We start from the raw sequence: 21651 nt of genomic DNA on the forward strand, positions 1-21651 counted from the left end.
ATGCATGCTCTCTTTTAAGACTTGTAGCTCCATTTTCTGACTTCAAACATGAGTTGGACTTCCCAGGGTAATCTTTGAGGTCTGTATCCTTCAAACAATAGGGGTACTTTACGGCACTGAAACGGGTGCGTGGGGAACTTCTTTGACGGCTACTGGCATCAAACAGCTACATTTCACCTGTGTACATGACAGCTTTTCGTTCACACGATGCCATGCTTCAATGTAGAAGAGGACGCTCGTAATGTGCGAGCAGCACTCTCCTTGTCCTGCAATACATCCAACGCAGTGTGCGAAAAGAACTACCATTTTCTTCGGTTATAATCCACAATGTATCACACGGATCGTTGATTCTCTGCGAATGCCTGACTTTTCTGAGAACAATGTAGTTGTTTCCTATTTTGTGCCCTTTCACGCAGCTCACAAACCCTGAAACGAGCTGATTATATGCTCGCAAACTCCGAAAAGCTTGAAATTGATCCTTGCTGTAGTAGCTTGTCCCAAGCACTAAAAATGATAGCAAATCCATGGATTTGACCCGTGGCAAACAGTGTGGATCATACGTTTTGTCTGGAATTAAAATGGGATCGATACCAACGCAAGAAATCTTTTCATAGTAATGTTTCTTCACGTGGGGATCAAGGTTGTTCGCATAATCGCTAAGGGGATTTGCCGCCATCTTGAAAAATATGGAACACCAACATGGCGACTCAAATTTCCCGCGAAATTTGTTTCGTCATGTGAAAACGCTCTATTCGACTCGGACGAAGGTGGCTCACCTCGATCTTTCGACCATCCACCTTCCTTAATTGAACCATTTTAAGATTCACAGCGTCAACCGTTTGTACAAATGGCGCGGATGATGTAACTATTCCCGTTTTAAAATGTGTGATACATTGCCACCGGCACTGTTTCAGACACTATTCTTGTAAACAATATGACTAACAATTACTGCGATGAGTGATCGAGGGAGAAATTATAAATTAGAATAACTGGAAGAATTTTCAGAATTTGCGAAGTATTTCCTGAAATAAGACATAACCTTCAAAACCAATAGTTAAACAATGTTCTCTTTATAATTTTTATTTTATCTTTATTAATTATTTACTCAGCTAATTGACTACCCGCTAGATGTATTTGTCTCTCCAAATTCAGGTTTAAGCAAACTTGAAAAAGGCGTTATAAAAAGAGTTTAGATTATTCATCAGATGAGAAGCCCTTTTGTAACTTTTCTACACTGAAACGTTTTCACAGTGATAGCTAATCGATTCCAGCTGCTACAAACAACCATATCATTTTACCAACTAAATGGCACCAGCAAACTTTACTGGAGCTGAACAGCAAAAGACAATTGAACAACTCATGTGTTCCGCAGGACTAACTGCTTGACTGCACGGCCAGTTGATGCATATTTCAGTTTTAAACACTTTTCTGTCCGTTACTGCATTTCTTGGGAATGCTCTGATCCTAATAGCTCTCCACAAGGAGTCTTCACTTCATCCGCAGTCCAAACTCTTGCTTCGTTGCCTTGCAACAACTGATCTCTGTGCTGGCCTAATTACAGAACCTTTCAATGTTGCCTATTGGATGTCTGTGGTGAACGAACATTGGAATATTGTCCTCACCTAATTGTGGCAAGTTTTGTAACAAGTTATATCTTGTGTGGAGTGTCGGTCGCAACTCTGACAGAACTAAGCGTGGAAAGCCTTCTTTCCCTGTCGTTGGGACTGAGATACAGACAAGTTGTAACTTGAAAGCGAACCTACCTGATCGTCATTACCTCTTGGGTTATTACCGCTGTCTTTCCAGCAATGTGGTTTTGGAATCCCCTGATAACCACATGGTATTGGGCACCATAGGTATACCTCTACATCTTATTATGTCCATCTTCTCTTACAGAAAGATTTTCCTCACCCTCCGTCGTCACAACACTCAGATTCACATCCACAATGTTCCACAACCACACCAAACAAATCAACTGAACATAGGGCGATACAAAAAGGCAGTTTCCACTGTAATATGGTTGCAACTGACGCTGGTCGCTTGTTATCTACCTCGTGGTGCAATGACTGCTTTGAGGGCTAAAAGTGGACTATCTGTATCTTTTTATCACGCTAGGATGTATACAACCACTTTAATTTTCTTAAACTCCTCTTTAAACCCAATTCTTTACTGTTGGAAGCTAGGTGAAGTTAGACATGTAGTGAAGGACACAATAGGACCAGTGCTTTGCCATTGTTTTACAAGTTAGTTCTTGTAGACCAATACAATGAACAGGGCTAATATATAGATTTAGCAAAGCCTAAAAGCGGAGCTCGTCAGTTATTTTTTGGAATATTGTTACTGATGAAAATAATCCAACATGTACATGTATGTGAAGTAAACTGCGAGCGATTTTATAGTTTCAGCCCGAACTAGGATCACATCAGCAGATCGAGGTGTAAGATGGTGTAATGATGAAAACAGAGCCATGATTTCAAGCATTTCAGGGGAGCCACCAATAATGTTGATCACATAAGAGAACTGTCTTCTGTGCTTTTTGGTGACATTTCCTGTTCTTTCTTATTGAGAAAGACATGACATTGTTATTAATCATTATATTCTTTCTTAGTTAACAATTGGGACTCCTGCACAAAAGAAGTTTATTTACACATTTGTTGTTGTTGTGGGATATGACTGAAATGTAGAGGCTACAATATATTCAGTCCCCAAATTTCTACCAAATGAAATCTCACAAAAATACCAAAGTAGTATACACATGTAAAAAGTTAAAAAGTTTTGTTTTCTAACTTGATCCCCAAAGACAGTTAGCTATCTCCTCCTGCTAAAAGGGTTTGCACCATCTCTTAAAGTATAAGTATAAGCAAAATCACTCTGGCATGAACGATAAATATGATATTTTGTTGCTGATCATGAATACTTGCATAGGCTTCTGATAATAATTTTACTATTCAATTCCAATGTGATTTGTTCTTTTTCTCGACTGAGATTGTGGAATACAGGAGCTGTTATTGGGTGCCATTAATTAATTTTGCTCATAATGATTAAATTATACCAAGAATTATAAGTACATGTAAGCTATAAGTAAGTTATATTATGTACGTGTATTTTGTCTGCACTACACAACCAAACGCACGCAAAGATTATGAGGCATAGGTTTGTCAGAAAAAGCCAGCATATCAAAGATATGTTTAGATTGACACATCAATTAAAGATAATTTATAGCAAAATGGATAAACAATACATCAATATCCTGCATGCACCAAAGCTGGAGATGGGGTTATAAGGCAATCATTTAAACAACTGATTGAAATAATTTATAAATTAGAGAACGCTATTTGCACAACTCTAGGGAACAAATTAACCTTATTGGACGTTGCGAATGGCAAGGCTGTCAGTAGAATGTCACAAATTTCTCAACTCTTTCTTTCTACAAAAATACTAATCCTGCAACTTTGCTTAAGACCCAGTTCTCCATTTCGTGTTGGCAAAATATTAATTTATGCCATGCCCAATGCCAGTTATCACAAAATTGATTTAAGAGCAACATAAACCAAGCACAATAAATATCATTTTTAAGCCAAAAAAGAAATTATTTGAATAAACCATGACATGATGAGTAAATTGTCTCCAAGAAAAACTGATTAATTTAACAGACACTTTAAATAATTAGTTAATACATGTATCATAGGTGTTTCTCAAAAATGTAATACAGTTTATCTGTCACAATGTTGCAGCTACAGCTGTATGATATTACTACACACAGTATGGGTTGCAGAACTCAACTTCCAAGTCAGTTTGTTCAATGAACTTTGTGCAGAAATTATTATGGCATCAAGTTGTCTGTGAATATAGAGAAACCAAACAAAGCATTACAATCTTAAGTAATAAATTATTGAACTCTTTTACATGTATGTACAATGTATATTCTATTACTATTGGGGATCTCTCAGAAGCTGCATCTGTGATGATTTAATTTGCTCCCAGTGCATTTTTTTATGGAACTTTTCACACATTAAAATCTCTGTTATGACAGCGGTCTCTGTGTTCTATAACAATTAGTACACAAGAAAAATACACTCAGTAAAATATTGTTTACAATAAAAATCAATCCCTATAAGCAATCATAAGGACCTTCAATTTATATTTCTTTAGAAATATCTCACCTGGCCATGGTTGCTTTGAAAATCTTTGCTGTTTTAATCCAGGTTGCCCATGTGTACACTGTTCGTATATTGACTGACAGGAACAGGGATGTAGTCATACTGTATATCGCTGCTACTTGAACACCACTGAACATACAAAGACATATCAATTATAATTTATAACCAACAGATGACATTCCTTTCATTGATATACAGTGTCCTTCATTGCTAGTTGTTTACTTAGTGTCTACAGTAGTGAATCAAATGCTAGGGGGATGGCACCAAAACTTTCACAGTGGCAGGCTCTGTCCTGAGATGCAAAGCAAACATATATAACTGTTATGAACTTGGCGACTTGCTTTTGAGCGCACATGCAATTTGCTTTAAACAAGAAACTGGAACATTGCAGTACAACAATGTGCATGTAGTCCCAATCAAAGGGCCATCCAGGCTGTTTGGTTGTACATATAACTGAAAATCAGACTTTGTCAGGATAAATACTGATGTTCTTGCTGACTTAATCTGAGTGTGCAGTTCCAGAAGATATTCACATGCAATGTCTGAGAAATCATTAATTACAAAATATGCTTTAAGAAATATCTTACCTGGTAAGGCCAACTTTCAGAAAGTTTTGTAATCTAGACTGGCTGGCCAGTTCATACATTTGACAAGTTGACACTGGGCATGTTTGTAAATTTGTGCACTTCAACATCACATTACAATGTACATGTAGTAGCGTTGGTCAACTGAAAACAGCATAATTTGGTTAATTAATTTACACTGTACAATATTTGGTTATATATTGGTGTATATCGTTGCACACCAACAGATGACTATTAAAATTAATTTACAGAACATATTGGCAGCTAAATCAATATAACAAGTGAAAAATTGAGCATGAGCCATTTACATGTACATTTACATGTACAGCCCTCACCTCAGAACTGTCATAGGTATAATATATTTTCAAACTCGCTGAAATTTCAGATTATTCAATATTAACATGCACGTACATCTTTAACAGTGTGTTTGCTTTACATTCACTTTACACACAACCGGTATCCACCATAGGCAGACTTTTAAGTTTGCCTTTGAAAATAAATTGCATCATCTAATGCATCTTTCATTACCTATTCTTGTGACGAAATGACACAAAATCCAAGTACAAGAAGTCATAAGCATAAAACTAACTTAATTACCTGGTAATGCTTACAGCACCTCTTACTGTCTGCATATGCCGTCCATAAACTGGTACTGCCTGGACAATACTCATTATTTTTCTGATCACATCTTTAAAAATGTCACTGTTATATAATTTGTCCTGAAAAGGCAAATGCATGAAATGTTATGCCTTTGGCACTCACCACATACCTTTACATGATGTACAATGTACACCAAGTCATGATCGACATTCACAATTCTTTTTACTTTCATTGTAACTTTTTTTTGTAACTTTTTGCGGTGTCATTTTCCCACACTTGAAGACAGGACTTCCACATTAGGTGGTAATTCTCTATGAATTCACAGGGAGTGATAACAATTAAATGGTGACTAACTTTAGCAAAGGAGGCATTCAAATGTCAGATTTTAACGTTAACTTTCTTCGACGAGCAAAAAAGTAAAGCACAACAAAGAAAACAGTCAGTGACATTCAGTTAATAAGTTAGTCAATCAAAAAATTAGTGTGAAAAAGAGAGCAGAGAGAGAGAGTGGAGCGAGGAATGCACTCTCACCAACTAAATTTTGAATGTGTATAAGTAAAAGTTATTTTTATTACCGAGAAATGGTCAGGGCAAGGACTTCTATGCCCTAAATTTTTTCTACGTATGTAAATGTCATTTTCACTGTTCAAGTTACCAAGCACAGCTCTTAACATTTTTTTTAATTAGTACTATCTCACTGTTATGGAACATTTCCATAAGTGTAAATACCACACTAGGGAATAACATCTCATTAGGAAAATAGAGGCCATGTACCCCCAACCAAAAACAGTGGCACTAATAAAATGAAATAGCAAATCAAAATCGAAGTAGAGCTTTACTTGCCGACAGGGTTTACATGCATAATCGTCTACTCGACATTTCGACTACAAGCATTTCACCAAACCGAACTAACTGGACAACAACAAAGTAAAACGAGGAAATCTACATTATAAACACAATATGCATATCATTACAGCTGAGTATCAAACAGCAAATCCCTTCTCAATGAAGGATGACTGAATGAAAGAAAGGATGAAGAAAATTCGTTTAAGCTTGCAGTGTTAAAGTTTAACAATTATTCACGCTTAAGCATAGATTTGAATATCACAGTGTGTATTTTTGCCGACGGCTTAATTTAGCTTTGCAGTCATTTTATCGGCGGTAGCTTTACCAGTCTTCAACCAAATTAACCTAAAAATTCCTCCCAAGCATTTCGTCAAACCGAATAAATTGAACTAACAAAACGAGGAAATACTTTGTAATCACAAGATGTAAATATTCACATAGGTACGTCAAAAGTAAATTTAGCAAATCCTGTTCGCTTCGGCTTAAAATGGTTTGTTGACCTATCTTGGTTTAAGAAATTTTTGTAGTCTTGGAAGCGGTTGTGCCAATTAACACAGAGAAAACTTCAAAACTCGCCCGGTAGTGTTTACAAATACAGATATTTTTTTTTAAACGTGACGACGAAACTCGAGACAAAACTTGATTTGTTTACAATATGCAACTTACAACCTCGATCCACAAAACCACTCGAGTGTTATTGTTATGAGCGAAATTAAACCTATGTAATTTACAAAATGCCTCACAGCATGGCTTCAAATAAGGAAGACTTTAAAAAAGGATTCCTACTGAAAATAAGCTTATCTCGCCGAGGCAACTTCATAATTTCCATAGCAAACGCCACAACAAACGTCGCTTACCTCAAGTTGGCAATTCACTTCGGCCAGTGCAAATCTTCCAGGCAGAAACTTGCAGCAAAAGTTGTGAAGACTGAACGGAACTGATCTAATCTTTTCGATAGATCAACGAATCAACCACTTTTTTCCGCTGTGTTTTCTGTTTTACACTAAACACACAGTTCTCTAGTTCGTCACCTGATTTTAATCATGTGACTTTTCTTGCTCGGCTGCACAGCATCTCGACGCGCGAATTAATTGAGCGGTTCTACAGTCGTCGGGTATTTCGTCTCCTTTCTATAGTCCTCGTTACCTTTGCTTCACGGCATTGTTCCGTATTATTTCATCCCCTTTCTCTAGTCCTGGACTCGCTATAATTAACGGCAGTGTTCAGTACTGTTTCACCTCCTTCCCCAGTGCTGACCCGCTCTCTTTCACGATCTTCTTCGCTACTTCTTTGCTACTTCTTTGCCTGTAATTTCATGCATTCCGTTTCTGTTTTATGCTTCAGTGCAACCCCATCTTAAAAACGTTAGATCAACCTCCGCTATTATTTGTTGATATGGCAAATAGAAATGAGTTTTCTTTTCTTTAAAAATCCCGCCAAAAAAAGATGGCATTCCTCGGTTCCCCCGTTTGCGCTACCGCGAGGCTCCTCTCCCCCTCCCCCAGAGTCTGTACGGACGGCGTTCGCTCGCTCGCTCGTACGGTGACGTCATAACCAAATTTTCTCGGCTTGATGGGTTTACCAAAATTTCTAAGGTATGGGGCTCTGCTCGCGCGCCTTCGGCGCGCGGGAGCTCCGCTAATAATGTATTACGACTTAGATTTTAGAAGTCCTCGTAACCGTTGCCTAACATTAGAAGTGGTGCTTACTCATTTTATTATATCAGTATGAAACACTTTCCCAGCAATAAGATAGCCATTGAAAAAGTTTTCATCATCGTTGTAGAGAAATATAAAAACTGTTCTAAAATGTAAGTTGACCATGCACCTGTGAATAAGGATGGAAAACAATAAATTGCCATCTTTCTTCGTGTGGACTACATCACGCATAATAAAAAGAGATTAGACTCTTGACAAAATACAGTTATGAAGTTAAACAGTAAGAAGGCTTTGATGTTTTTTTCGCTCATAGCACAGGCAGAAAGCGCTGAGTTTTTATGCGATATGAGATGGGTGTGTTATCATGACACGAAAAGTCGTTTAGGAAATAACACAGAAATTGTGCACTAAATTTAATAACCGCCTTGAGTTCAGAGTTTGTGTTTTCATGATTCGTCTTTAGTTCAGAAGCCCAACGAATATTCACAAAATGATTTGTTATGCATTTATAGAATAAAACAAGGATACTGTGGGATACGTGGTTAACACTCAAGCGGAAATTATTCGAAAATTATGGATCAAGTCTTCATTGAGGCTTAAGGTGAATTTTATTTTCTTGGAACATACAAATTTTTGCAATTTTGTTTTACAGATGGCGCATATTTCTGCAGCTGCAAGGGCAAATGAGTTAACTACAATGGCATACTAAAATTAAAATCGACAGGTGGACTGCTCTTTTATGTGAGGCAGTAATTTATAATGAACATTAAATTGCGAAGCTACGCCCAACTGAGTCTTTGAACTTGGTCAGTTGAGAATTCGAGAATTGAATTCAGGTAAGCGTGACGAGCATTCATGTTGAACTTCTCAAACCGTTCCATTAAAAACGGTTTCCGATGCAATTATCTTTCTTTCGAGACAGCTTGTCTGTCTTAAATGTAAATTGAAGCGTCTATTTATTACTGTTAGGTAAATATAGACTTATTTTACGTCTGTGGCGTATTAAACCAAGGATGAGATAAATGTGTTGGAGAGAAAAATTGCGATATCAGTGTTATGATGATGGAGGGTGAGGAAAATCTTTGTGTAAGAGAAGATGGAGATTCTAAGATATAGAGGTATACCTATGGTGCCATACCATAAGGTTATCAGGGGATTCCAAAATACCATCCCTGAAAAGACAGCGGCAATAACCCAAGTGGTAATAACGGTCAGGTAAGTTCGCTTTAAAGTTATAACTTGTCTGTATGTCAGTCCCAATAACAGGGCAAGAAGTCTATCCACGCTTAGTTCAGTCAGAGTTGCGAACGACACTCCACACAAGATATAACTTGTTACAAAACTTACCACCGATAGGTAAGGACAAACATTCCAATGTTCATTTACCTCAGACATCCTGCAAATAGACCAACACAGAGATCAGCTGTTGCAAGGCTACGAAGTAAGAGCTCTGATGGGGGATGAAGTGATGAAGACTCCTTGTGGAGAGCAATTAGGATGAGAGAATTTCCAAGAAATGCAGTAACGGACAGAAAAGTGTTTAAAACTGAAATAAAAGTCAACTGGCCGTGTAGTCCAGCAGTTAATCCTGCGGAACACATGAGTTGTTGATCTGTTTTCTGCTCTCCAGCTCCAGTAAAGTTTGCTGCTGCCATTTAGTTTGTAAGATGATATGGCTGTTTGCAGCAGCTGGAATCGATTAGCTATGACTGTGAAAACGTTTCAGTGTAGAAAAGTTACAAAAGGGCTTCTCATCTGACGAATAATCTAAACTATTTTTATAATGCCTTTTTCAAGTTCGCTTAAACCTGAATTTGGAAAGACAAATAAATCTAGCGGGTAGTCAATTAGCTGAGTAAATAATTAATAAAGATAAAATAAAAATTATAAAGAGAGCATTGTTTAACTATTGGTTTTGAAGGTTATTTCTTAAACTTCAGGAAATATTTCGCAGATTCTGAAAATTCTTCCAGTTATTCTAATTTATAATTTCTCCCTCGATCACACATCGTAGTAATTGTTAGTCGTTGTTTACAAGAATAGTGTCTGAAACAGTGCCGGTGGCAATGTATCACACATTTTAAAACGGGAATAGTGTGAATTTTAATTGTTTTTTTCTTCAGATCGGCCATTTTGTAAATGTAGCAAGAATAATTTATCTCAGTTTTCGAGTTTTTTTTACCTCGAGACCAATTTTCGATATATTTCAGTCCTAGATGAGAACTAATGTTACCTGCTCATTCATGGGCTGCTTGAAATCCGTGACGTTACCAGCTTTTCAGATACGTGGGGCCTTAAAAATCGATGAACGTCTACTCGTGCTTTTGGAAATGGAAAAGGTCATCCGGACAATGTAAACGAGAGAACCAACATATGTAAACTGCACATGCGAAAATAACAATTAAAATTCATGCAGTTCCAGGGTTTGGGAGAATTTTAGGGTGGATTATTATATTGCTGCGGCTACACTCCACCGTCCATTCGTGTTTTTCATTTCAAGGGCGTGTTCACATATATAGTGGTAACCTCTTAACTTTCTTTCAGGGTGCTTTTTTATTTTAATTACGTAGTCGCCGATGTATTCATCGTTGCATTTTTTTACTCTGTTATCAATTGTCACGTCTATTCATTTGTATTCTGAATAAACCCTTATTGTATTGCATTGCATTGTACTATGTTTTATACCATGCCATAGAAAATACAATCAGAAGACAGGAAAGCCGTTGTATTTGCGAGACGAGAAAAACCGTATGCAGACTCTTCTTAACTTTTCAAACCCTCCGTCAGCCCAACAACGGAGTACCTGATCGGTTAATACGTATCAAATGACAGAGAGTTGACGGAAGGGTAAATAAAGCGTCATAAGTTTCACTCGAAGCACAACAAAGAGCCTTGAGCGATGCAATCATCCCGATTATCAATGTAAAATGGGGTTAACTAGCTTACACATCTCCTACGGTTTGTGACTTTTATATATCTAATTCGCGTTCTCTCTTCAGTCGCTCGACCTTTTCGTTGCCTCACTCGTGTTTATGAAGGGCACTTCATGTTGTGTTATAGGAAGGAATTTTAAGCAGAGTTGAGCCATATAAAGAGCGTGCTATGGCAAAATTTTTAGAGGTCATAGGTCTGCGTGATTTCCGCTGTTATCTGCATATCGCTTCGTCGAGTTTGACACCTCTATAATTTGCCATGTGTTTATGCATTTTTAGGCTCATTTTTTTCCAAGATATGTTTTTAAGTCTCCAAGTATTTGCTTTCGAGGGACAAAATATGAGATTTACCGTGAAAATGCTGCTTACTTGCAATCTGTATTGTGACGCCAGGCCCGGCTGTGATTAAAACTGTTTGCACGGTACAGTAGGTAGATTCGGATCACAGATATTTGTTGCGTTTTTTTTTTTTTTTCGGAGACGCCGTAGCTTTTTTTTTTTAGAGAAAGCAATATATTTCTCTAGAGACATTCTGATGTTTCTTGCAGCTATCTGATCGAGCGTATGTTTCTCGAGCTCGATGTATAGGTTTATTCCTCCTTTTAGTTGTTCTGGCACCACATGATACAAATGTAGTTGTTTAAACGCAAGCCTGTTGACTGTATTGCGTGTGGTATATGCCATTGTTCGGCTAAGTTCAGGCAAAACTCCCGGCAGATTTTGGTTTTTCTTTGGACGATGGAGATTTCGACATACGCTTCCAGCGTTGTTGAGTTTCGCAGTCATCGGAAGTTTTTTCAACAGCGCGGGGTTTACATTCGCCTTTAAGAAATGGACTAGCTCAACGGCGTTCCGAATTTTTAATCCACACTTCGCACAGACTCTGGAGGAATAATTTGGATTGTTGGAAAGGGAAGTCCCAGATCTTCAGAAAAAAGTTTGTCCAGAGGCCGTTTCTCCACACCTTTCTTCCCGGGAAGTTTAAATAAGTTCTCCGTGGATATGTGTTATAATTTTTTCGCCTTTTTGTACTTTACGCCCACAAAGTCGACAGCAATCCCTAGAGCACGACGTGTTTCTCGGTTTAAGTACGGAAGCAAGCTTGTTAGGTGTTTCTCTTGTGGACGACATCAAAGAATGACCTTAGCTTTGCTTTCAAAATTCGCCCGACGAGAGAATTTGCTACATCGTAAACATTACAAAAAAGTTTGAGCAATCGGTTTATGTTACTCCCGCGAAAAACTAGTTGATTTTAATTAGTTAATTGGTTAGTTAGATTATTTTTGACAAGTGTAAATGTCCTCAAAAACATGAGAAGAGTCTGCAGTCTATTTTTCTTCTCGTGCGTGCCGCGTCCATGTCTCGTCCCATTCTTCTTTAGCCAAAACGTCTAACCTCATAACCCCTACTGAATTTCGAGAGAAAACAGACTGCCAGCAGTCTACCAGAGTAACCTGGCTTGAGCCCTTGATCCAATCGAAAACCCAGTACCTGGTCAGCGGTCACCTTAAAAAAACGCGACCTCGGTAAACTCTTGACCTGAGCCCGTGACATGGTCACGTGATACTAGTCAGTGGATACCTTGTTTTGACAGCTGTAAATTAATCATAACATGGATGTCCATTATCAATGATGTACCTATGGAAATGGTGCTACGTGTACTCTCTTACTTTTCAAGGTATGGGATGGGACTTGGCACACGGACGTACGTACGTACGTAGGGACAGTCACGTGACAACCAAAATTTTTCAGATCGATGGGTTATCTGGGGTGCTTACCATTTACACCAAAAAACCGGAAATTCCCGTTGGAAAATCAAATGGTACGGACTATTCCGTTCGGAACGTTCCGGAAAAAGTGGGCGGTCGTTTGAGGCGATCCACTTTTCTCGCCCTTTTCGGTTTTCCCGGGTGGCGAGCGTACCATTTGACAGTATTCATTTGGGTTTGATTGTTTTTTGTGCGGTCAAAACAGAATAGCGGCTAAAGATAAAAGCGACGGTAGGTGAAAATTACATTTTTTGCTTATATCACTGAAGAAAAATGTGGTTTGTTTATTTGTTTCTGTGAATGGGTGTTTTTGCGCTGTAAACTGCATTTTCCCGGATTGTCTAAAAGCGTAGGTTTTTTGAAATTTGGCAAAATCGATTTGTCGACGGCAGATCGTCGGCCGGGGATCGTCGACGGTCAGTTTACAAGATCTTCTTCATTTCATAGAGTACGGACGGTGAAGAACAACCATACAAGCATCGACTGTTTCCAGTGGCAAAACAAACTTTGTTTAATATCTTGCTAGCCGTTTAAGTCTAAATTAGTTAAGCTTATGCTCACGATCTAAGCTTTTTGTGGGCTATGTTTAAGTATTATGGATTTGCTTAGCTTAATTTATGCTTGAATTGGTCTCCAATCGCTTTGTCACCTTCTTTTAAATGCAGAAAATCTAGACAGATGGGAAGACCGCCACGTGCAAATGTTAATATGTTGCTGGAAGGAAAACAAATCGTTCTGTGGTAACGAAAAAAGTACAAAAAAGGAAGTATCTGCAAAGATCGCCACCGACTTCAATGCACAGACAGATTTAAAAGTGTCTGGTATCCAGTGCCTAAGGAAATGGGCGAAATTAGAGGCTAGACAAAAGGAGATTGTCGACCACAACAATAAGAGCGGAAATTGTACACGTACATGGAAATATCATGCACAGATGGAGGATTGTATTGGTGGACAATGTAGTGTCAACCCAACTTTCACTCTCGAATCATCTTCCTCTTTAGTCATTTCTGATTATGGAGAGAGCTCTTCTAGATCTGAAGACGACGGAAATTTATGTGCAACACCCAACAAAAACAAGCACCCTCCAAACGCCCTTCAAAGAGACGCAGAAGCAGATCCTCTGCCTCCGAAATGCTTGAATTTCTCAGGGAATATCAAGGCAAAAAAGAAGAGGTTGAAAACAAAAAACTAAAAATTTTACAGGAGATGAATGAGGGAAAAAAAGGCTTTCTGGTCAAATCTCCTGGAAGTTATGAAAACTTCCAAAAAGTAAAGTAACTGGCATCATACACATTTATGCCCTTTGATTTACTTAAGGACATTTTTGAACATTTTAGATAATTGTATTTGCCCTTATCAGGATTTGCTCTGAAAGTATTTCAATTTTTGGCTATTACTTGATAGTTGGAAATGTGCTATCTAAAAAACTGTAAATTATTTACCAGCAAAGCAAACCCTTAAAGAAATAACTTCATGATATGTAAGGTCTATAGCATTGACATTGAATTGAAAACTTGTTGATCCAGTTGACCTTTGTGAGCATTGATTTTGAAATTAAAGAAAAGTGTTGTTTCAAACTTCACGCAGTTTTACCTATAAATTTTCATGTGTCTATTGACACCTTTGGTCACAGAACTATAACTTTATACCCTGAAATTAATTATTTTAATAATATATCTACTGGTAAATTAGTTCAGGGGGTGGGTTTGGGGAGTTTCCCATATAAGCTATAATATAAATCACAGACTGAGTTAGAGAAAGGTTTTGCTACCAACAATAGCTATGTGGAACAATCTGACATCATATGCAAATGCTAAAAGACAGGAAGAAAAAGCAAATGAATATTTGTTTTTAATACGCAGTCACTAACAATTTTCTGAAGCCCAGACGAGATAGGTATTAATTAAAACTATTAACCTCCATCCCTTAATTTTTAATGGTCCAACCTTATGCTAATGATCAGATGATAGTTTAACATCATGGTCAAAAATGTGTGCACGTACATGTCCATGAGTAATCACAACTATAACAAAATTCTCAAATCGTATTGGTTATCAACAGCTCGATTTGAACACTACTAGAACAGTGTACACACCATGCTTGTAATTGCACAGTGTAATAAGACAGCCATCACGTCATATATCATGCAGTATGTGTCATTAATATGCACTGTTAACGTGCATTTTGCCAAGTATACTATTATGTTATAATTCGTAAAGACATTTAACTGATGGTTAGTTAACTCTCTACTCTATTGGCACGGGGAAAGGGGGTACTCCTTTATATGGCCTATGTAGGTATTTGTGGCCCCTTCACCCGTTTCGGTCATAAATAGGGTATTGGCTTTAGTCTTTTTTTTAAGTCATTTTTATGGGAGGCGTGGTGGCCTCATGGTTAGTGCGCTCCTCTCCAAATCAAGCGGTTCGGGTTCGAGCCCTGGCCGGGGACATTGTGTTGTGTACTTGGGCAAGACACTTTACTCTCACAGTGCCTCTCTCTACCCAGGTGTATAAATGGGCACTGGCCAACTTAACGTTGGGGGTAACCCGGGATGGACCAGCATCCCATCCAGGGGGGAGTAGGAATACTCCTAGTCCCTTCATGCTACGGAAACCGGGAAAAGCTCCGGCCTGATGGGACACTTGGCTCGTACACAGACTTTACCTTAAGTCATTTTGATCATTAACAGGGTATGAGTTTTGCTGACTCTAGTCTTGATTGGCATTTTTTTAGAAGAAGAATTTTTTTAGAAGAATTTTTCTCGGAGTACCCCCCCCCCCGGGTCTATCAGTAACAGGACTTGAAGCAAACGAAATGAATCAAACTCGTCAGCTTTCATAACACACAGATGTGACCTTACATTATGCCTCACTGGAAGTCTCCTGATGTGATTATTGACAGCAGCAAAAAATGTACCCTTGGACTGAGTAGAGTTAGCATGTTATAAAAGGTAATTATTTTAAAAACATACATCCTCAATTAAAATGAATAATAGGGTCAACCAGCAAACAGATTAAGGAAATGTTGGCGCTTTTGTTCCGCTGGTCTGTTTCGAGGGAAGCTATCACATCCACTGAAATCATCATCATCATTATCATCGTCATCTTCAAGAAAGTAGCTTTCATCAAAGTCATCATGGACAAGAGCGAAGTTGTGCAGGACACAAGCTCCCATGATTATCTTTGTCATCAGCTTCAAACTGGAGTGGTTTAGGTGGGTTAGCTTTCTCCAACTCCCTTTTAAAAGACTTATTGAACGTTTCACTATCTGTCTGCATAATGACAGAACTTTGTTGAACCTTATCTGATTTGCCAGTAGGTGGCCATTATTACGAAAATTAAGGTGTCATCAACCGTCTGTAATGATATTAACAGGTACATATCATTAGAAATGTGTAACCTTCATTCACTTTATTTATTTTTAAGTTCTGGCAACCATGACCAAATCAGACTAAAGTAATAAAAGTCTTAACCACTGAAGTCATGATGGTTATTAAAAACCAATTACAGGCATATTCTGATGCATGCTCAATTGAAGTGTAAAAAATAATAATTTTAATGTGTTTCTTTTACAGCTGAGGAGATATAATATTGATATCAGACACTATTTGTCTGAAAATATAGCTCAAAAGTGGGTAACCTCCATCACCAATTAGATGATAATCACAGGGAAATTTGTTCCCTGAAGTTGCGAACAGTTCCGAATTTCTCAAGACTCTTGAGTCATCTACCGAACCAGGCCAGCCTGCTAAGACATCTGTCAGCACCATGTTATTGTCACAAACAATCTGTGAAGGCATGGGAAATATGCAATTTTTATTTTATTTTATATATTTTTTATAACACTTATTAGTAAATAGTATCTGACAGAAAAAAACAATTTATATTTTTTATCGCAGTCTGACTATTAAAAAAAATTCACCTGCAACTGCAGAGCATAAAACTCTTTCGGCAGTTGTAAGATTCTGGATCCACAATAGGTGCCTTGATCTTTATGAATGTTCCATCCACTGCACCTTAATATCGAACAACAATGAAACTATTATTGCTGTTTTCTATTTAGCTCTCTTTAGTAGATTTATTTACTCCATTAAAGTAATCTATTACTTTATTTTTGAAATAATAAACACATTTTTTTGTTAAGTATCTCTCACCCAGGGCAAATTGTCGACAAGGTGGATGTTTATCATTATGTAAACCCTCGTATATCCAACTTTTCTTTCAAAATTAATAGTAAAACTATTAAAACTATTTACTGTTAATAGTAAAACTATTTGGAGGACGCAGCGTGGCCGAGTGTTTAGGGCGCTGGTGTTGTAATCCGGGGGTCCCGGGTTCAAGGCCTCCACCCTGCCACTAGCGGGATTTGTTTCTCGGTAGTCCCGAGTTCAAATCCTTGGTCGCTTTGTAAATAGCCAACTGGTCTGCCTCCTGCCAGTTGGGATTTTTAACTATGTTTCGTTTATTTAAAATATTTGTTTCCTTTGTTTCAGAAGCATGCCTGTAAACTAGCTACCGATTAGTGCTTGTATAGCTGAGTGCATGATCACTATAAATAGGATTTACTCTTCTTTTTACATTTTACAAAACTAAGTTAAATGGAATGTCTGACTGTTTTTCTATAAGTCACATTTGCCTCCACGATATTTTTGGGTGTTGCTGGTCCCTTGCTGGTCCCTTGCTTATTATTATATTTTATATATATATTTATTTTAGTATTACTATTATTATTTTGAAAGTTTTAACTCTAAAGTATCACAAATTCCATGTTTGTATCATCTGAACGTGTTATGAGAAACTACACTCATGGGTGGCTTCAAACCGCCAAAAAAAACAAACATTATGTTCACGCATAATGTTATTTATGTCGAGCCATGACGGTCACGCAATGGTCCGTAGGTCTGGTTTGTGTCAAGTATCACCCCAGGGGAGAGAGGGGGCGTTCCCTCAAGGATAAAAGATATTTCTCTCGAGCAATTCGGCCTTCTTCCCTTGGCCCTCGTACCCTCGGTATCTCGCAAGGAAAATTTTTTTCTACACTACCTCCAAGAATTTTCAGGCAAGTAACTCTTCTCATTTTCGACTCTTCAGTTCCCTCTTTAGATCTTAGTTTACAACATTGTGTTCCAAGCGGTCAAATGACGGTAATACGTGTTTTGATACTTGGTCATTCCTTTATTCGCCGTTTACGCGAATATGTAGGGCGGAGTACCGATCTAGATGCTAATTTGCATATTCGCGAAGGCATAGAGTTAAAATGGCACGGGGTCGGGGGAAGAACAGTACTCACGACCGTCCAATTTGATTTTTCTGTGGTTGAATCGTTCAAGCCCGACATAGTTATATTACAGGTAAGCACTAACGACTTAAGCCATCTTTCCCCAGTGAACGTTGGCTCAGCAATTGAAGACCTTACCCGGTCCCTCCATGAATCGCTAAACGTGAAATGTGTCTGTGTTTGTCAAGCTATTTATCGAACAGGGGCTCCTACGTTCAACAAGAACGTGATCCTCTTAAATCGGTATTTAAAAGTAGTGCCAGAGCCCATCCCTTATGTAATTTTCTGGAGCCGTAAAGGGTTCTGGAGGGCAAAAACTAATTTTATGGCCCGTGACGGGGTACATTTAAATGGTCCTGGTCAGCACAAGCTCCATCGTAGTTTAAGGGGGGCAGTTCTACATTGCCTAAAATCGCTATAGCCGCAAATCGGGTATATGAAGCAAATTTGAAACATCCTCTCATTTATCTATACTGCCCGCCTTGCCCAGGCATTTTATGATTTTCATTTTATTGTCTTAAGATTTGCCAGTTCCCTTTATGTTTTAAGCCAAGCCGACTTGTCAGTTGATGTTTGTTTTCACAGCCCCTGGTTGTTTGCCGTTGGGTTTTACTCCCACGAGCAATGGCTGTGCTTGTTCGGTTCATTGGAACCATGGTTCGCACGTCCAACGTGCATTTATGGCTTTGGCGATGATTTATTTTCTGCTTACCCCTGCCGTATGAGTGTACAATCTTTTGACCGCCTCTTTACGAGTGGTCCAATGCTCTCGGCACTGGCGGTAATGCATTGTTTTGGGAACTTGGCCTCTGTTATCTTTTTAATCCGGTTACGTATCGTTGCTTATGAACCAGAGAACCTGTGGAGCTTCCCACCTCAACTGCGACCAAAAAATTTATGATGGAATTTTATCTTGTCATTTTGAGTCGTATTCCTTCTTATCAATTTTGTCTCGAAATTGCATTGCATTCCATCGTATTTAATTACCTAATTTAATCTATTATCAATAATTCATGCCTCCTCAACTGCGACTAAAAAATTTAGTTTGGAATTTTATCTTGTCATTTTGAGTTGTATTTCTTCTTATCAATTTTGTTTCGAAATCACATTGCATTCCATCGTATTTAATTACCTAATTTTATCTATTATCGATAAGTCATGTCTCCTAGAAAGCATGCGGGACAGCCATCAAGGATAGGCCGCCAAACACGTTCTAAGCGAGTGCGAACATCAGAGCTGACAGCAGCGGACCCACTTGTACCTCAACCAGCTATTACCAATCCCGGTTTGGTCTCCTTGGACGTAAACGCTCTCTCCGCAACCATATCGACGGCCATATCAGAAGCGGTGAAAACAGCATTGTCTAAGGACCGTCTAACTGAGATCCTGGGACAAAACGCCGTTGAAGACGGCACGTCGATTGAAGCCACATTAGCAGGGCAGTCTCAAGCCGACCTGTCATCGGACAGCGTGACCACAGCTGTGAGCAACCATATCAATAACCTCACCGGTGCAGGTACAAGAGATGATTCTTTGCTTTTGGGTCCCGACAATGTTCAACCTAAACAAATTTTTACTAGCGTCTCTGTAAATCTTAGTTCCCGGATGGGTTCGAAAATTAAAGCTAAAATCTGGGCTAACGAATATGTGGAATTTGGGGCTCTATTAGCATCCACCCCTCAAATCGATAAGTATGCGTTATCTATGACACCCTCCACTGGATCATCATAGCAACCGCGGCTGACTCTTGAGCCGTATCACACACCTAAGAGGGTTTCCAACATACAACAGTGGGTTTCAGCATTTAACATTTTTGTCTCGATTTATAATGAGCGATACCAGAGTGAAACCCCGCAGTTGATGAAGTATTGCGAGGTAGTCCATGACATAGCTTTATCGCACAGGGATTGGCTCTGGTATGACCAACAATTTCATTGTCTGAGGCAATCTGCACCCGATAAATATCCATGGGATCTAATACATTGGGAACTTTGGTTAAGGGCCTCAGCTAATTTTCGGAAATCACAGCCGATCACCAATAAGCCCCAAGCTTCAACACGCCAGCGTTTTCGTCCAAGTTTTTCCCCCGAGGAACGTGTTGGGCATTTCATGCCGGAGAACACTGCCAAAGGTGTCAGTTTGAACACGTTTGCTATAAATGTGGAGCAAAGCACCCAGCAATTCAGTGCTCTGTACCAACCCCTCAACAGCGATCTGGTGGAGTTAAACCAAAAGGAAACTCTAGTCAAGTATCAGGCCCTTCACACCCCGCCAATAACCCCCGTAAGGGTGGAACGGCTTGAATGCCTCTTACACTGTTATTATGAGCAAAACAAAAAGCAATTCCTTGTCGATGGTTTCCGTTGTGGCTTTCGTGTTAATTTTGTTGGTGATCGGCTTCCTTTTGAATCTCCTAATCTTAAGAGTGTCCTAGACCAACCGGAAATTGCTAGAATGAAATTGCGCAAGGAATGCGACGCAGGCCGCATAGTGGGTCCTTTTAGAACTCCCCCTTTTGCGAGCTTTCGTACCTCTCCTTTGGGCGTTGTACCCAAGAAAGACCCGTCCGAATTTCGTTTGATTCATCATTTATCCTATCCAAAAGGAAATTCTGTTAATGATGCTATTCCTGACTATTGTTCCTCTGTCAAATACGCATCCGTTAGTGATGCGATCACAGCCATTAAAGCCACCGGAGAGGGTTGTTTTCTAGCTAAAACGGACATTAAATCGGCTTTTCGTATTATACCAATTCATCCTGCAGACTATTCCTTGCTAGGTATGAAGTTCGATAATTTGTATTACTTTGAACGGTGCCTACCCATGGGGCTTTCTTCTTCATACAACATTTTTGAAGCTTTTAGTACCGCATTGGAATGGTTGGCTATTCATCGTCTGGGGGCCTCATCTCTTTTGCACATATTAGACGATTTTTTGTTTCTTGCAAAGACCAAAGACCGGTGCGAGGCCGACTTGGGCAACTTTATTTCTCTACGCCATCATCTCGGAGTACCCCTAGCCCCGGAAAAAACCGTCGGCCCTGATTCAGTATTGCAATATGCAGGCATTACTCTCGATTCGGTGAGAAGAGAAGCGCGACTACCAAACGAAAGGCTTCAAAAATGCCGCATGCTCTTGCACAATTTTTATAAACGTCGCACAGTCAAGCTAAAAGAACTTCAGTCTTTAATAGGCTTACTAAATTTTACTTGTCAAGTTATTGTCCCGGGCTGTACTTTTCTTCGCCGCCTGATCGATCTTACCAAGGGCGTACGAAAGCCACACCATCATATCCGTTTATGTAAAAGCTTGAAACAGGATCTCCTTTTGTGGATTCGGTTTTTAGACGAGTTCAACGGCAAATCATTTTTTCTCGACGATGCATGGGAAACGTCGCATACCCTTGAACTTTATACCGATACAGCGGGCTTAATAGGCTTCGGGGCTGTCTTTGGTAAGCACTGGTTCGGCGGCGAATGGCCGCTTTCGTGCAAATCTTATAACATTGCAGTTTTAGGGCGCAATCCATTCAACCAAAATTTCCAGAAATTTCGGTCTAAAAATGAATGGATCGGTTCGGTCCAACCGGAAAAGTTTCGAAAAAATCGGCCCACCTTTCGAGGTGGACCACTTTTCTCGGTTGGACCGGTCCGATCGAAATGGACCGGTTCCATTCGACCATTCCAACCCATACTCAATCCCAGTACCTCGCTGTTCGGTATTGTCCATGTACAACATGGAGGAAAACACTTATTATGCAGCTTTTAGGGATTGTTAACAGCGGATCCATCGGTGTTACTCGTACTTCCACGTGCAGTTACAAC

At 39.1% G+C, this 21651-nt stretch overlaps 1 protein-coding gene and 3 pseudogenes across 2 annotated transcripts; 3 read left to right on the top strand and 1 right to left on the bottom strand.

The window, feature by feature from the left end:
* The first annotated feature begins 1305 nt into the window (after positions 1-1305).
* On the top strand, positions 1306-2248 carry LOC145481362 (high-affinity lysophosphatidic acid receptor-like; annotated as a pseudogene).
* Positions 2249-3002: 754 nt separating this feature from the next.
* LOC145482487 (uncharacterized) lies at positions 3003-4872 on the bottom strand (the record flags this gene model as incomplete). The annotated part of the gene is made up of 3 exons (XM_081461088.1): positions 3003-3840; positions 4164-4289; positions 4748-4872. Coding segments are annotated over 3 exons (357 nt in total), but the record flags the coding sequence as incomplete, so codon positions are not given.
* Positions 4873-8944: 4072 nt separating this feature from the next.
* On the top strand, positions 8945-16373 carry LOC145482488 (uncharacterized; annotated as a pseudogene). The gene is made up of 4 exons (XR_014048776.1): positions 8945-9063; positions 12756-12781; positions 13174-14783; positions 14820-16373. The product of XR_014048776.1 is annotated as an uncharacterized LOC145482488 (transcript).
* A 2611-nt stretch (positions 16374-18984) lies between these two features.
* Positions 18985-20130, top strand: LOC145483163 (uncharacterized; annotated as a pseudogene).
* The last annotated feature ends 1521 nt before the right edge of the window (positions 20131-21651 follow it).

The sequence above is a fragment of the Orbicella franksi genome, chromosome 3 (genome assembly GCF_964199315.1).
Source record: "Orbicella franksi chromosome 3, jaOrbFran1.1, whole genome shotgun sequence".
Lineage (NCBI taxonomy): Eukaryota > Metazoa > Cnidaria > Anthozoa > Scleractinia > Merulinidae > Orbicella > Orbicella franksi.